At 41.8% G+C, this 15,768-nt stretch overlaps 1 protein-coding gene across 16 annotated transcripts in view; it reads left to right on the forward strand.

Annotated features, from left to right (window-relative positions):
* Positions 1-15,768, forward strand: part of CASK (calcium/calmodulin dependent serine protein kinase) — a 350,110-nt gene that overhangs the window by 282,505 nt on the left and 51,837 nt on the right. For all 16 annotated transcript variants that reach the window (XM_082717805.1, XM_082717813.1, XM_082717818.1 and 13 more), the window contains one exon: positions 15,378-15,455. In XM_082717805.1, coding sequence (XP_082573931.1) covers positions 15,378-15,455 — 78 coding nt within the window. The remainder of the gene's footprint in view (positions 1-15,377; positions 15,456-15,768) is intronic.

Here is a 15,768-nt window from a genome sequence, read left to right on the forward strand (position 1 = left end):
TGCTGAGGCTGCCACAACAAAGGGTCACAAACTGGGTGGCTTTAAATAACAGGATCTATTCTCTCACAGTTTGGGAGGCCAGAAATCCTAAATCAAGGTGTCAGCAGGGCTGTGCTCCCTCCAAAGGCTGCAAGGAAGCTTCTTTCCTTCCCTCTTCCAGCTTCTTGTTGCCTGTGATACCTGGGGGTTCCTCGGCTTATAGATGCATCCATCCAGTCTCAGCCCCCGACTTCCCGTGGCGTTTCTCTCTGGATGGGTGTGACTCTGTGTCTTCATGCAGCCTTCTTAAAAAGACACACCAGTCATTGAATTTAGGGCCTGCCCTAATCCAGTATGACCACATCTTTTTTTTTTTTTTTAAGATTTTTATTTATTTGACAGAGAGAGAGAGATCACAAGTAGGCAGAGAGGCAGGCAGAGAGAGAGGGGGAAGCAGGCACCCTGCTGAGCAGAGAGCCTGATGCGGGGCTCGATCCCAGAACCCTGAGATTATCACCTGAGCCAAAGGCAGGGTCTTAACCCACTGAGCCACCCAGGCGCCCCCCAGTATGACCACATCTTAATTGCATCTTCAAAGACCCGATTTCCAAATAAGGTCACCTTCTGAGGCTCCAGGCAGACATGAATTTTGAGGGGAGAGTATTCAGCTCACTACTATGTGGAAAACTGACTTTGCCCTGAATTGATTCTTCAGGTGTGAGTGTAACTTACACAAATTTAACCTTACCTGGTCACTCATTAAGTGAACTTTGTTGGGAATTGGTTTTAAGGTGTACTTGGGTCTTTTAATGGTAGTCTGAGTTCATTTTGGGTTGCAACTTGTGTGTGATACATTGGGTTGTCAGATGACAGATGCATTTTTAGACTGAAAAATAAAGGATTTTTCAGTTAAAAAGTATTTTGCAAATGTTATTTGGTGGTGATCCTCGATCTTCTCAATATCTCATGGAAATTTTCCTGTTGCAGAATAAATGTTTACTTTGTAAGTTAACAATGTTATGAAACATTGTTAAATGACACATTTCTCTCTCTCTCTGCCAAACTTTGACAACTAGTTTTAAACATTCACCCACCATCTGTCATACCTCTGAACAGCTGTTAGCATTCGTTACAGACTGCTGTTTCCAAAGTAAATGTGAAGCCCCACCTAATTAAATTATTTTTGTTGGACATCCTAAAATTATCTTTAATTTGTGATTATATTAATAGAGCAGACGTTCACTGGAGTAGCGACTTAACACTTTATATTGATTTATATGTAGATTTTTATTATAGATTAATTGATATTTTAAAGTACTGCATTAGAAATAAATCAGCGTCTGGAATCCTCCATATTTTGTATTACCAACATCTTTATTGCAGTTTTTTAATGTTTAGGGAGTGTTAGAGAGGTTTTTTTAAATCCAGCACTGGAAAACTACAACTCTTGATTTACTCTTTTGCTTTTTTGAGATGATATTAAATTAGTAGTCCTATTTGGGAACAGCTTATTTTTAGAACTCAAAGGTTTCCTAAAGTGGGAAAAACTGGAACTTCTGCAATGATTTGATTTTTCCAGCAATTTGGGGTTTAAGAAGTAAGTTGATACACTGTTAAGTTTGGATGTTTAAATAGATTACCAGTCAGGAAATGCCAAAGCTAAGTTTCCCATGAATTCGTATTCCAGTCGAGTTAGACTTAACTGTTTAGACTATTAAGGCCTGTGGACCTACTGAACTACTGGGATCTTCTCAGGGTCCCTGCTAGTCTTGAGCATGAGCTTCAGCAGATATGAAAAACCAGCTGGGTAGTGGGCCAGTGGTATGACCTTTGTGCTACTTACCTCCTGGGGCTGGAGACTGAAATGCATTGCTGCTCACTGTGGGTATAAGGATCTCCCTTTCCACTCTTTCTAACTGGTGGGCAAAAACTTCCATAACTGTTTCTATAATATAGATAAACTAGTATATAACTGTAACTAATGCCCAAGTATTAGTGTCAGTAGAAAATTACCACATGACACAAAATTCCTAGGGTAAAGAGAACTAGAAATAGCATATATCCTGAATATTTTCAAAGTAGTTTTTCTTCATTCTTAATGAAGATATCAACAAACCTAGCCAAAAAAAGAAAGGCTACTAAGTATATGTTCATTCATTAAGCAGCAGTAGTAAACAGATACAACCAGGAAAAAAAGCAAGTATTGTCTACTCTTACCATTTCTATTCAACATTGTGTTGGAGGTTCTGGCCAGTGCAGTAAAGCCAGAAAAAGAAATTCAAGGTTATGCAGATAAGAAAAGAAGAAGTAAAACCATTTTCTCACAGAGATATGTTCTTTTTTTTTTTTTAATTTATTTGACAGACAGAGATCACAAGTAGGCAGAGAGGCAGTCAGAGAGAGAGGAAGGAATGCAGGCTTCCTGCTGAGCAGAGAGTCCGATGTGGGGCTCGATCCCAGGACCCTGGGATCGTGACCCGAGCCGAAAGCAGAGGCTTTAACCCACTGGGCCACCCAGGCACCCCAGAGATACATTCTTGTATGTAGAAAAGCCTAAGGAATCTACCAAAAAAATCTATTAGAACTTGGGCACCTGGGTGGATAAGTGGGTTAAGCTGCTGCCTTTGGCTCAGGTCATGATCTCAGGGTCCTGGGATCGAGTCCCACATCGGGATCTCTGCTCAGCAGGGAGCCTGCTTCCCTCTCTCTCTGCCTGCCTCTCCATCTACTTGTGATTTCTCTCTGTCAAATAAATAAATAAAATCTTTAAAAAAAATCTATTAGAACTAATAGGCAAGTTCAGCAAGACTGCAGGATAAAAGATCAATATACAAAAATTAACTGTATTTCTACATAGTAGTAAATCATGTGAATGTAACTACAAAATCAGTAGTTTTATAAGTAGTAAATCATGTGAATGTAAAATTAAAGGAATACAATACCACTGAAAAGAATAAAATATTTGGTGACTTGAACAAAAGAAGTTTAGGACTCACACACTGAAAACTACAAATGGCTGAAAGACAGTAAAGAAGGTCACAATAAATGAACCATCACTCTGACTATAAACAGCTTTATCCAGTCTCCAGGAGTTGTCCCTGTGTCCTGACACCAGTCCAGCAAAACCAGACTGCCTGCCCTCAGCAGTACCCAAAGCCCACCATGAAGGGGTCATCCTAGCAGATTTCACAGAGTCAGCACACTGACTTCCTCTTCTCAGCAGTTCACCGCTTACTGACTTGAGAATGCTAAATTTGCTTTTCTGTCCCAAGAACTGTTTTTATTAACCAGTGCATTGTTGTGCCTCATGAAAGAAGCCCAAATTGACTTTTTTCAAATTTAAAAACACTATGAGGGACGCCTGGGTGGCTCAGTTGATTAAGCCGCTGCCTTCGGATCTGGTCCCACATTGGGCTCCTTACTCAGTGGGAAGTCTGCTTCTCCCTCTGCCTCTGCCTGCCACTCTGCCTGCTTGTGCTCTCTCTATGACTGATAAATAAATAAATAAATAGATAGATAGATAGATAGATAAAGTCTTTTTAAAAAATTAAAACACTATGAATTACCTAATTTTATCTGTTTTTTCAATTAGGGGATTACCTTCTCAGAGCAATGTGTTTCAGCTATTCATTTCTTTTACATGCAAATACATATTTGTCATTTCCCAAAGTTCAGATATGACCTAATACCAATATTTTTGCCTTTTTACTATGGTAAAATATACCTGACATAAACATACCATGGTAACCATTTTCAATGTACGATTCGGTGACATTAAGTACGTTCACACTGTTGGCGCAACCATCGCCACCGTCCATCTCCAGAACTCCTTCCAGCTTCCGCAACTGAAACCCCTGTACCTATGAAACAGCAACCCACCAGTTCCTTCTCTTCCCCAGCCCCTGCTGACCACCACTCTACTTTCAGCCTCAGGGACTCTGACTAGCGTAGATACCTCATGTAAGTGGAATCCTACCTCATTTGTTCTTCGATGACTGCCTGGCTTATTTCACCTCATCTAGTATCCTCAGTGTTCGTTCAGGCTGTAGCATGTGTCACTCTCTCCTTCCTTTTCAAGGCTCGAAACTGTTCCCTCGTAGGTATACACCACATTTGGTTTATCCATTCACCCAATATGAATGCTTTTTGATAGACCACTGTATAACAGAGAAGACCAAATTCTGAAAACTAAGCCTGTTCAGTAGTAGGGAATCCAGCCTTCATTCCATCCCCTGGGCAGTTGCTCTCCGTGGGGCACCATGTTAACTCCTGTGTTCTACATCTTTCTGAAAGGAATGTGTGATTTTCACTGAAACTATGATTAACCATAGGAGTCTCTCTGGTTCCCTTATTTGTTCAGACGAATTACTTCTTAAAACAGGGACTGGAATGTACTCTGAAATACCAAGAGTAATGAATCAGCTTTTCCCTGGTCCCAGTGTTGGCCACTGAGTGCCCCTCTCTTTTTATGGCACCACAGTCAACTTTATCAGAAGGCAGAGGAATGTTCAAAAAGCCATCACAGTGCACAAGGCCTGATTCTTCTTCATGCTGTTCTCAAGGAAGGGAGGATTTTTCCCCCAGAAAGGAATGTGACATGCTCACTTGAAGAATATTTGATGGGGTTGGCTTGCAGCATTCCTAATCCAAGAACATAGCTGCTTTCTCCTCTTTCTGGCCGATCTAACACTGTCTCATTAAAACCTCTTCTGCTGAACTCATTTATTCTCTTTTAACTTGCCGCAATAGAAATCCATTTTTGCAGGGTGCCTGGATGGCTGAGTTGGTTAAGCATCTGCCTTGGGCTCAGGTCATGATCCTGGAGTCCTGGGATCAAGCCCCAGGTAGGGCTCCCTGCTCTGTGGGGAGTCTGCTTCTCCCTCTGCCCCTCCCCGCTTCTCATGCTCTCACTCTCAAATCTTTTAAAAATAAATTTTAAAAATTTTTTTAAAGAAATGAGGCTTCAACACTTCTTTAATGTTAGTGTTTTAATGGGAAAGAAATTCATATCCTAGTGAAATTTCTCATAGGTAGGCAGATGCTTGTATCTGGTATTAAAAAGTTCCATATTTCAGAAAGCTTGAGTAAAAGCAGAATAAAGCCTCCTGCATCATCTAAGTGGTGGTGTTCCCTTATGCTTTCTTTTGCTTGCTCAAGAATAGGCATTATGAGGGCACCTGGATGGTTCAGTGGGTTAAAGCCTCTGCCTTCAGCTCGGGTCATGATCCCAGAGTTCTGGGATCGAGCCCCGCATCGGTCTCTCTGCTCAACAGGGAGCCTGCTTCCCCCTCTCTCTGCCTGCCTGTCTGCTTACTTGTGATCTCTCTTTCTCTGTCAAATAAATAAATAAAATCTTTGAAAGAAAAAAAAAGAATAGGCATTATGATTTGTTTCTTACCAGGCTTAATTTCAGAGCTAATTGCCAACTGAAAAAGGCCAACAGAACAGTCATGTTAGGTCATCTGAGGCCACTGCTTGAGTTTCTCAGAAAGAGCTGTCAGCTGCCCAGAATCTGCCACAGTGGCCTATATTGTTAGGCCACCGAAGGGATGGTCTTTTTAGACGGAACTAGGAGCTCAAGCAAGTCTTAATTTCTTGGTTTCAAAAATAAATCTCCATAAGCTCTAATGGGCAGGAAACAAAAGCAGCTCTGTACACAGACAACTAAAACCTAAATCAAACAAGGGCCTCCTTTGGGGTACTTTCACTGTCAAAATCCACAGTATTTTGTATCCCTCTGAAGAACTCAAATTGGCCCAGGTGAACTGATTGTTCAGTTTCCTTTTTTGCTATCAGAGGAAAACTTCCATAATTGATTTAGTTACAGTAGCATATGAGTAAGCCAGCTGGGCCCCTTCTTAAGACTTCAGGTAAGGTTATATACCCCATCATGATTTTCTAAAGCTTGATTTAAGCTAGCATTTCACTACCAGACCATTAGGCTAACGTTTTCCTGAAACATCTAACTCAAGGGCTCCCAGGACCATTCTTACTGGGCATGAAATCAGATACGTATTTCTAACTTTACCCAAAATAACCTGGGCCATAGCAATGGTGGGCAGCCCCTGAACCTTTCTCCAGGGTAAATCTAACTTCCAGGGGCACCTGGGTGGCTCAGTCATTAAGCATCTGCCTTTGGCTCAGGTCATGATCCCAGGGTCTTGGGATTGAGCCCCTCATCAGGGGGAGCTCAGTGGGGAGCCTGCTTCTCTCTCCCACTCCCCCCTGCTTGTGTTCCCTCTCTCGCTAAGTCTATCTCTATCAAATAAATAAATAAGTCCTTTAAAAATAAAATTTATGAAATTTAGCTATTTACATGTTTTCTGACTTTTCAGAGGGAAAGTCAGCACAAAATAGAAATTGTGAATGATAGCGCGCAAATGAAATGAAAGCGTATTCTTCAAATGAATGGAGTGTATTATCTCCATACAAATGGAGATTCATCTGTGAAACTAATCTTTGAGGGCTTCCTTCAACTATTTTTTAAAAATTAAAATGATTTTTAGAAGTTTTATGGAATATTAATTCTTAGGAAAAACGATTTTCAGTGCAGAGAGGAAAGGTATTTTTTTTAATCCCATAAAAGAAAAATGTCCTGGGTGGTTTTAATTTCTTTTTGTAAATCATAATATCTCAATGCATAATCATTCTTAGATTTGTGAGCAGGATAGGTTATAGAAGTTCATTGCAAAGTTTCATTGTAGCTTCTTAAATTTTTGAAAATCCCATTTTATATTTTTTATCTTACATTAGTCATCATACAATACATCATTAGTTTTTGATGTAGTGTTCATTCATTTTTTGCATATAACACCCAGTGCTCCATACAGTACATGCCCTCCTTAATATCCATCACCAGGCTCACCCATCCCTCCTCCCCGCTCCCCTATAAAACCTTCAATTTGTTTCCCGGAGTCCACAGTCTCTCGTGATTCGTCTCCCCCTCTGATTTCCCCCGCTTCATTTCTCCCTTCCTTCTCCTAATGTCCTCCATGCTATTCCTTATGTTCCACAAATAAGTGAATCCATATGATAATTGACTTTCTCTACTTGACTTATTTCACTCAGCATAATCTCCTGCAGTTCCATCCATGTTGATGCAAAAGTTGGGTATTCATCCTTTCTGATGGCTGCATAATATTCCATTGTATATATGGACCACATCTTCTTCTTCTTTTTTTTTCTAAGGACCACATCATCTTTATCCATTCATCTGCTGAAGGGCATCTTGGCTCTTTCCACAGTTGAGCTATTGTGGACATTGCTGCTGTGAACATTGGGGTGCATGTGGCCCTTTTCACTGCATCTCTATCTTTGGGGTAAATACTCAGTAATACAATTGCTGGGTCATAGGCTAGCCCTATTTTTAACTTTCTGAGGAACCTCCACACTTTTCCAAAGTGGCTGTACCACCTTGCATTCCCACCAACAGGGACAGTGTAAGAGGGCTCCCCTTTCTCCACAACATCTCCAACATTTATTATCTCTTGCCTTGTCCATTTTTGCCATTCTAACTGGTGTAAGGTGGTATCTCAAGGTGGTTTTGATTTGAATACCCCTGATGGCTAATGATGATGAACATTTATTCATGTGTCTGTTAGTCATTTGTATGTCTTCTTTGGAGAAGTGTCTGTTCATATCTTCTGCCCATTTTTTGACTTAATTATTTGTTTTTTAGGTGTTGCATTTGAGTGAGAAGTTCTTTATATATACTAGATAGCATTCCTTTATCTGTAGTGTCATTTGCAAATATGTTCTCCCATTCTGTGGGTTGCATCTTTTTTTGTTGACTGTTTCCTTTGTTGTCCAGAAGCTTTTTATCTTGATGAAGTCCAAGGAGTTCATTTTCACTTTTGTTTTCCTTGCCTTTGGAGACGTGTCTTGAAAGAAGTTTCTGTAGCTGATGTTGAAGAGGCTACTGCCTATGTTCTCCTATGTTTTAGGACTTTGATGGATTCCTGTCTCACATTGAGGTCTTTCATCCATTTAGAGTTTATCTTTGTGTATGGTGTAAGCGAATGGTTGAGTTTCATTCTTCCGTATATAGCTGTCCAATTTTCCCAGCACCATTTATTGAAGAGATAATCTTGTTTCCATTGGATATTTTTTCCTGCTTTGTCAAAGATTAGTTGACCATAGAGTTGAGGGTCCCTCCATATCTGGGCTCTCTACTCTGTTCCACTGATCTATGTGTCTGTTTTTGTGCCAGTACCATGCTGTTTTGGTGATCGCAGCTTTGTCATATAGCTTGAAATCAGGCAACATGGTGCCCCCAGCTTAGTAGTAAATCACCTTTTCATAGTAAATCACCTTTCCCTCACAGTTTGCCAGATTTCAAACGTATTTTTTTAAAAATATTGTTGAAGGGCGCCTGGGTGTCTCAGTGGGTTAAGCCTCTGCCTTTGGCTTAGGTCACGATCTCTGGGTCCTGGGATCAAGTCCCACATCGGGCTCTCTGCTTGGCAGGGAGCCTGCTTCCTCCTCTTTCTCTGCCTACTTGTGATCTCTCTCTGTCGAATAAATAAATAAAATCTTTAAAAAAAATACTGTTGGATATCAACAGCTGCCCCAAGGTTCACCAAAAAGAATTGACACACTGAAGCTTGTTTCTAATCACTGAGCTTCTTCAGATAACTCAGAAACTGTACAGAAAGTTCTATTTTAAATAAGATGCCCTGTTTCCAGGGCAAGTCATTCCCATTATTGTTATGCAGTGTAAATCCATGAACAGCATTATCATCTGTTGTACCAGGATCACAGACACACTTCATTACATACTTTTCAGGTAAATATTTGACTCTTAAAAACTTGAATTCCATTCCAGCAGGCAGCTTGTTCAGTCTCTTTGAAGGAAGTGGTAAGAGGGTGGTTGCTCATGAACTTGAGTGGTGTTCCTACAGCTCTACAAAGCCATTCGCTATTTGGCCCATGTCTGCAGTCTCGTTGCAAAAGTTATCTTCTTATCTCAGCCAATACGCATTCTGGTCCTGAGATTTGGTTTCCTCTGTGCTAAAGTTAGTGGGACATACAACCCCATGAGAGTAACTTTATGGTTCTCTGCCAACCATTCCATTTTAAATGTTGATCTTGCTGAATGCTGCATATAAACCGGGAGCAAAACAAAGGCTTCTGTTTGAGGGCTAGAAACCAGAAGAGCATGAGATATGATGGCGTATGGTTTAAAAAAAAAAAAAAAGAGGAAACTTGATTTAGTGTATTGGATGTGAATAAAAAGTGACATCTTATCAGATTTCATCTTTATGTTTGGAAGTACACTCTCAGGAGAGTTGAATTTAATATTACCACCAACTTTAGTCCACTCTGTTTAAAATAGCCCATCTCCAATGTAGAATTGTGGCCTCCTAACAGAACTGTACTTCTATTTCTTAAGGCAGAAAGATTAAGCATGTGCACCTAGCTGTGTGTGGCCATATTGGACCCAGCGCCAGAGACGAGCAGAGAATAGTGTGTCTGAGACAGCGTCCAACAGTCTGTTCCCCTTACATCTGTCCACATTTCCTTGTTCTGGGGTGTGTGTGTGTGTGTGTGTGTGTGTGTTTTAATAAAAAGTGCTGAAGTTGGGGAACCTTAACTTCATTGGAAAGAGAGAACAGTAACAGATTCATTCTTGTTTTCTCTCTAGGGATAACTTTTTTCCTAACGATTTTTATTTATTGAGCAAGAGAGCAAGCATGAACAGGGTGAGGGACAGAGGGACAGGGAGAAGCAGGCCCCCTGCTGAGCAGCGATTCCCAGGCCCCTCTCTACGGATAAATTATTAACATTCTTCCCTCCTTCTGCCTCATCTCCTACTCCTCAGCTTTACAAATACACTCGATACCTTTAAACTGAGGGTTACCAGAGGGGAGGCAGGCAGGGGAATGGGGTAAATAGGGGATGGGATTGAGGCGGGCACTTGTGATGAGCTCTGGGTGATATGTGGAAGTGTTGTGTCGCAATGGTACACCTGGAACTCATATAACACTGTATGTTAACTGGAAGTAAGAACTTAGGAGGCGCCTGGATGGCTCAGTTGGTTAAGCATCCAAGTCCTCAGTTCGGCTCAGGTCATGATCTCAGAGTCATGAGATCGAGCCCCGCATCAGGTGCCACACTGTGGAGGCTACCTAAGATTCCCTATCTCCCTCTTCACATCTTCCCCCACCCCCACCCCACCACACTCACTCTCTGTGGGAAAAAAAGAAAAGAAAAAAGAAACAAAGTTCAAAAACAAATACACTTGATATCTTCAAATAGCAGGAAAGCAGATAGCAGAAAGAAATATATTTTACCATTTCAATCCACCATGAACTTAAGCTTCTCGATCAGGGGTTGGCAAACTGTGGTGCTCAGGCCAAATCCAGCCAGCCACCTATTTTTGGAAATAAAGTTTTATTGGAACACTGCCATGTCCATTCACTGATGGGTTGTTAATGGCCGCCTTTGCATACACGGCAAGGCTGAGTGGCTGACAGAATCCTTACGCCACAAAGCCTGAGATATTTATCACCAGGAAATGAATAGAATTCTAGCATTCTTTAACAGGGCAAGGTTTGCAGTTGATTGGCTAATATCTTCCAAATCCTATTTAGTATATTTTTTTCCTACAACCTGTAAGTAGCATTCTCTACAGTTCCCTCCCCAAATATTTGCTAAAGGTTGTCTCCCTGGCAGAAGACTTGTGTGTTCCTGAATTCTGATATAAAGCAAGGAAGTCTGGTGTGAGAGAAAGGATGGCACATCAGGAGTTCACGGTCTGGTCGCTGCTGTTGTGCCTACAGAACCTTGAGCGTGACACTTCACCTCACTGGACCTCTGCTTCCTCCTTAAAATGGAGGAGCTGAAGAAGCAAATTAAATTACCTTTAAAAACGTGGAGGAGCTGAACCATATTTGATTAAGTAAATCAGCCTTGAAACACACCCAAAAGAAATATGGTCAAAATAGATTTCTTAATTTTGAGGGAAAGTTTTAACTATGCAGGAAGGACCAAAGATAAATGATACCTGGTTCCTAAAGAAACAAGCTAAGAAAGTATTCCTAGTCTGTTTATTTTTAGGTCACTCTGAAATTTTTTTTGAAATATCTATTTCCAGTTCCTCTGCACCAGCTCAAATATGCCTTTATTTTTTAAAGAAACATATATTAAGCATCTCCAGTGTACTCAGCCCCGTGTGAGGCACTGTTACTGAATGTCAGGGAACTCAAGAGTCTGGTCATGGAAAAGAGAAAGCAACCCTTAAACAGCATGTTCCAGAATCCTTTCCCTCAGGCAGCTAGGGTCCTCTTGGCTATCAATGCGCTCGATGTGGCAGTCGTCAGATGCTGGCTTTGTCCTGGGTTCTGCATCATCAGTGGACTCTGGAGCTGGCCTCCGCAGCACCCTCTCAGCTCCTGCACCCAGCCGTTACCCCACAGCTAATTATTTCTGGATCCCTTTGCTCTGTGCAGGCAGCCCTCTTGGACAGGGCTCCATCAAGATGGCTACAGCCGGATCACACTCTGAGGCAGCTCCTTGACTCATGGGAAACACACACACTCTGGGAAACACTACAGGTGTGGGGTGCCCTACCGCCAGCCTCACCCTGCTGACAAGGGCTGCCCCGGGTGGCCTCCGGCCAGGAGAGAGGCAGGCATCGATGTGTTTTTACTCGGGACCACAAACGTCACCTGTCAAGCCGCCCCAAGGACTCTCTCTCACAGTACCCCTGGTACACCGAGATGGGCCTCCTAAATCACTGCCACTCGGCAAGCATCCCTCCAGAGAGTGAGATAACGAGCTCTTGTTACTGGTACCTCCATTTTCTGAGTGTGGTTCTCGTGGAGCACTGACCACCCTTCACTGGCATGAGGAAAAAGGCAACTCCCTCTGCCCTCCTACCCAGGAGGAAGGAAGGGGAGATCAAATACTTGGTCTCCTCATCCTGTGACTCCGACAGACGCCAGACTTCTGCCTCTGTAGGCAGAATGGGGCATGCGGGTGAGTACAGAAGGGCCATTTTGGCTGCCTTCCAGCAAGCCCTAGAAGGACGGTCTGGCCCTGGCAGCTTTCTAGCATGCTTGGTGCCACTTCCTTCCTATAGGCCTTTGCTCTGGGCTCCAGCTGAAGGTACAAGAGGTACAGAGGAAGTCCCAAATCATATCATTCTAGATAGTCTTTATACATGCTGCAGCCTTCCTTTGTTCTCAAAGCCCAGCCACATCTCACTTACCCCCGCGCCTTCACAAAACCACCTACACTTGGACTTGGAATCCCTAAGAACGAGAACTTGAAAAGCTACATATTTCTCGGACCACAGTTTTAAAACACTAACGTTACATTGCATTAAAGCATTCCTCCATGGAGGACTTTTTCTTTACCTGCTTTGCCACATTTTTAAATGGTCTGTATTTGGGCGCCTGGGTGGCTCAGTGGGTTAAGCGTCTACCTTCACCTCAGGTCATGATCCCAGGATCCTGGGATCGAGCCCCACATCGGGCTCTCTGCTCAGCTGGGAGCCTGCTTCCCCCACCCTAATCTCTCTCTGCCTGCATCTCTGCCTACTTGTGATATCTGTCAAATAAAATCTTTTAAAAATAAATAAATAAATGGTTTGTATTTGTTGTGGATATCGCTAAAATATTTTGAGTCCCAAAGGCAAAAACCCAGTCCCAGAAATTGAAGAGGAGGAATGAAGGTTGGCATCTTATGCATGCATATCCAGATAGTCTCCAACTCGGGGCTCACTCAGCTGAGATCTCTTCCAGTTGATAGCGCTGGGAACCATACTACTCTCAGGTTCTCAACAGGATCCAGCTGACACAGGTTTCTAGGCTTTGGCTCTATGTGTCTTTGGAATCTGGGAGTTTTTTGAGGACAAGACTGTCCTCTTTTTCATTTTCATAACCCCAGTAAAGAGAACTGCACGGCCTAGTACATAGTAGGAGCTCAGTTGGTGGATGGATGGATAGATGGAGGAGACAACAAGGACTCACTTCTTTTTTTTTTTATTTTATTTATTTATTTGACAGAGAGAGATCACAAGCAGGCAGAGAGAGAGAGAGGGAAGCAGGCTCCCTGCTGAGCAGAGAGCCCGATGCGGGACTCGATTCCAGGACCCTAAGACCATGACCTGAGCCGAAGGCAGTGGCTTAACCCACTGAGCCACCCAGGCGCCCAAGGACTCACTTCTGATGGTGACAAAGTGAGCCCCGTTTCTCCCTGCCCCTTCCTGCCATGGTTCTTACTCACCCTTCTGCTTCAAGAGCAGCCAGTTGAGACTCACCGTCTGTTCTTAGCATCCATTGTGTCCAGTAACTGCTGGAACTGCTCCAGTCCTGGGATCTCCTAGGAGTTGGAGGGGCAGAGCCCAGTGCCCCCACCTCAAACAGAAGACCCCTTCTTTTAATTCCTTCTACTGCTTCTGCCTTTATGAGAAGCACCCAACCTCTCCCTCATTCCACCACTAGTCCCACTGCACTTTGGGCAAATACGTGATGAACTGAATCAGGCCAGACCAAAGGAACAGAGGAAATTTTGGTCTGAGCACTTTTTTGGAAGCAGGGCCCTAAAAAATGTTGAAATTCCAGGCATCTGTATGTCACCTGTGAAGAGGCTATAAACCTAGAACAGCGGTTCTCACTTTACTACCCTGTGCCTCAGTTTCCTCATCTGTAAAGTGGGAAAAATAAAGGGTATCGACCTAATAGGTTTTTTTTTAATTAAATTTATTTATTTTCAGCATAATAGTATTCAGTATTGCCTGAGGTTAAATGGGGGAATATATGTTAAAAATTTTAACTAATAACCAACATCTAGTAAGTGTTCAATAAAAGTAGTAATTCTTGTTGTTGGTATGACTACTGTTACTCTCTGGAGTTAGCACTTGGTGCGCGACTCGGTGGCTCAGTCGGTTAAGCATCTGCCTTCGGCTCAGGTCATGATCTCAGGGTCCTGGGATTGGGCCCTGCTTCGGGCTCTCTGCTCAGTGGGGCGTCTGCTTCTCCCTCTCACTCTCCCTCTATGCTCTCTCTTTTTCTCTCTCAAATAAATAAAATCTTCTGAATATCATAAGAGAAAATACATTTAGAGTACTGTGCTGTTTTTATTAGGGGGGAAAACAGAGTAAGTAGACCTGTGCAGTTCAGACCCATTCTGTTCAAGGGTCAACTGTATAATATTTTAAACAGCATTTTACTAGCCTACTTACAGTGTGCATTTAACCTCTCATTTAGTAGTACTTTCTCAATGCCCTCATTTAAAAATGGTCACTGCTTTATCTTCACATTGTTCTCATTTGTCATCTTGGTAATTAATTTATGTATTTGTAAGGCATTTTTATGTATGGTGTGGCCCAAACAAGGCTTTATCTTGCATCTGTATGAAGAAATCTAACTGTAACCTGAAGGATGTATACAGTCAGTATACATGCTGTACACGAGCATTGTGGTACACAGGAGGAGGGAAAAAAGAACTAAACAGGGTCGCCTGGGTGGCTCAGTAGGTTAAACCTCTGCATTCAGCTCGGGTTGTAATCCCTGTCTGTGAGGTGAATAAATAAAATCTTTAAAAAAAAAAAAAAAAACAAAAACCAAGCAGGAAAAAAAAAACCACCTATTTTAGAGAAGTTAGGAAATAGACATTGGCAGACTGGCCAAAATCCATTTTAATTTTTCACTTTTCAAAGCAAACTGTCAAATGAGCCATTTTGTTTGAGGTAGAAATTAGTATTTTAATTACATTTCCACCCTACTGAGATTTTTCTTTAAAGAATTAATTGTCTTCAGAAAGTCAGATTTTGGATCAGTTAGATTTGTGGCGTTTTTGAAATATATTTAGATTCTTCTCAGTGTCTTCTCATGCTCTGTGAATTTGCAAATTCAAAAGGAAAAAGTTCATGTCCTTCACTTCCTGCTGAAGGTTGCCAGCACTGATACTGTTAATAAACAGCCCTAGTAAAACAAGCATAAACCTTTTGTGAGAACATTCCTTCCTAGAAGGAGTTGGTTTGCCCTTTCCCAAGATTTCAATTTCGTTGAAAATTCTTTCAAACATGTCTTGGCCAGAAAGTGTTCTTTCATTTTGCTCTAGATCCATGTTAGTGAATGTTGCTTCTATCAGAGGCAACAAAATATTGCAATTCTGAAGTAGTGATCGATTTTAAATGAGAAAAGAAACTGCCACACTGACAGAATCTTGGATCATCTATTTGAAGATGATTTTCTAAAACAATACACGTAAGACTCCTCTTGCAACAAGTTACGCTGAATGAGTGAGAGATTAGTAATGGAAGGAGACCCTGAAATCATCAGCAAGCGTTTGTCAGAGGAAGATTTTGTTTAGTGAAATAATAAGTAGGCAGCTCTGAACTTGTAGCAAAGAATTAGGAGTGTTGATTGGATTTTCTTCTTTGCTTTTAGCTGTATGACAAAATTAACACAAAATCTTCACCACAAATCAGGAATCCTCCAAGTGATGCAGTACAGAGAGCCAAAGAGGTAAGTGATATATTTTATAAATGTATCTGGGAGTCATATTTGCTACCTTTATTGAAAACATTTCCGCTGCACAGTAAAGAGGTGGTTTCGTTGGAGTCACAGTGGACCATACAGTCAGATTTAGTATTTCTAAGTTTATCACTGAACATTTTACATACAGGAAAGAAAGAAAAGCCTCAGGGACAACAATGCCTCGATTTCTGGTCTGGTTCTGCTCTGTAAACTTGAACATGTTAACATATCAGTTGTACTTCTCTTTTTTTTTTTAGTAAGTTATTTTACTGCGCATGGTTGGAAATAGGCTCTGAAAATT

Source organism: Mustela nivalis (genome assembly GCF_964662115.1).
Source record: "Mustela nivalis genome assembly, chromosome: X".
NCBI classification, from domain to species: domain Eukaryota; kingdom Metazoa; phylum Chordata; class Mammalia; order Carnivora; family Mustelidae; genus Mustela; species Mustela nivalis.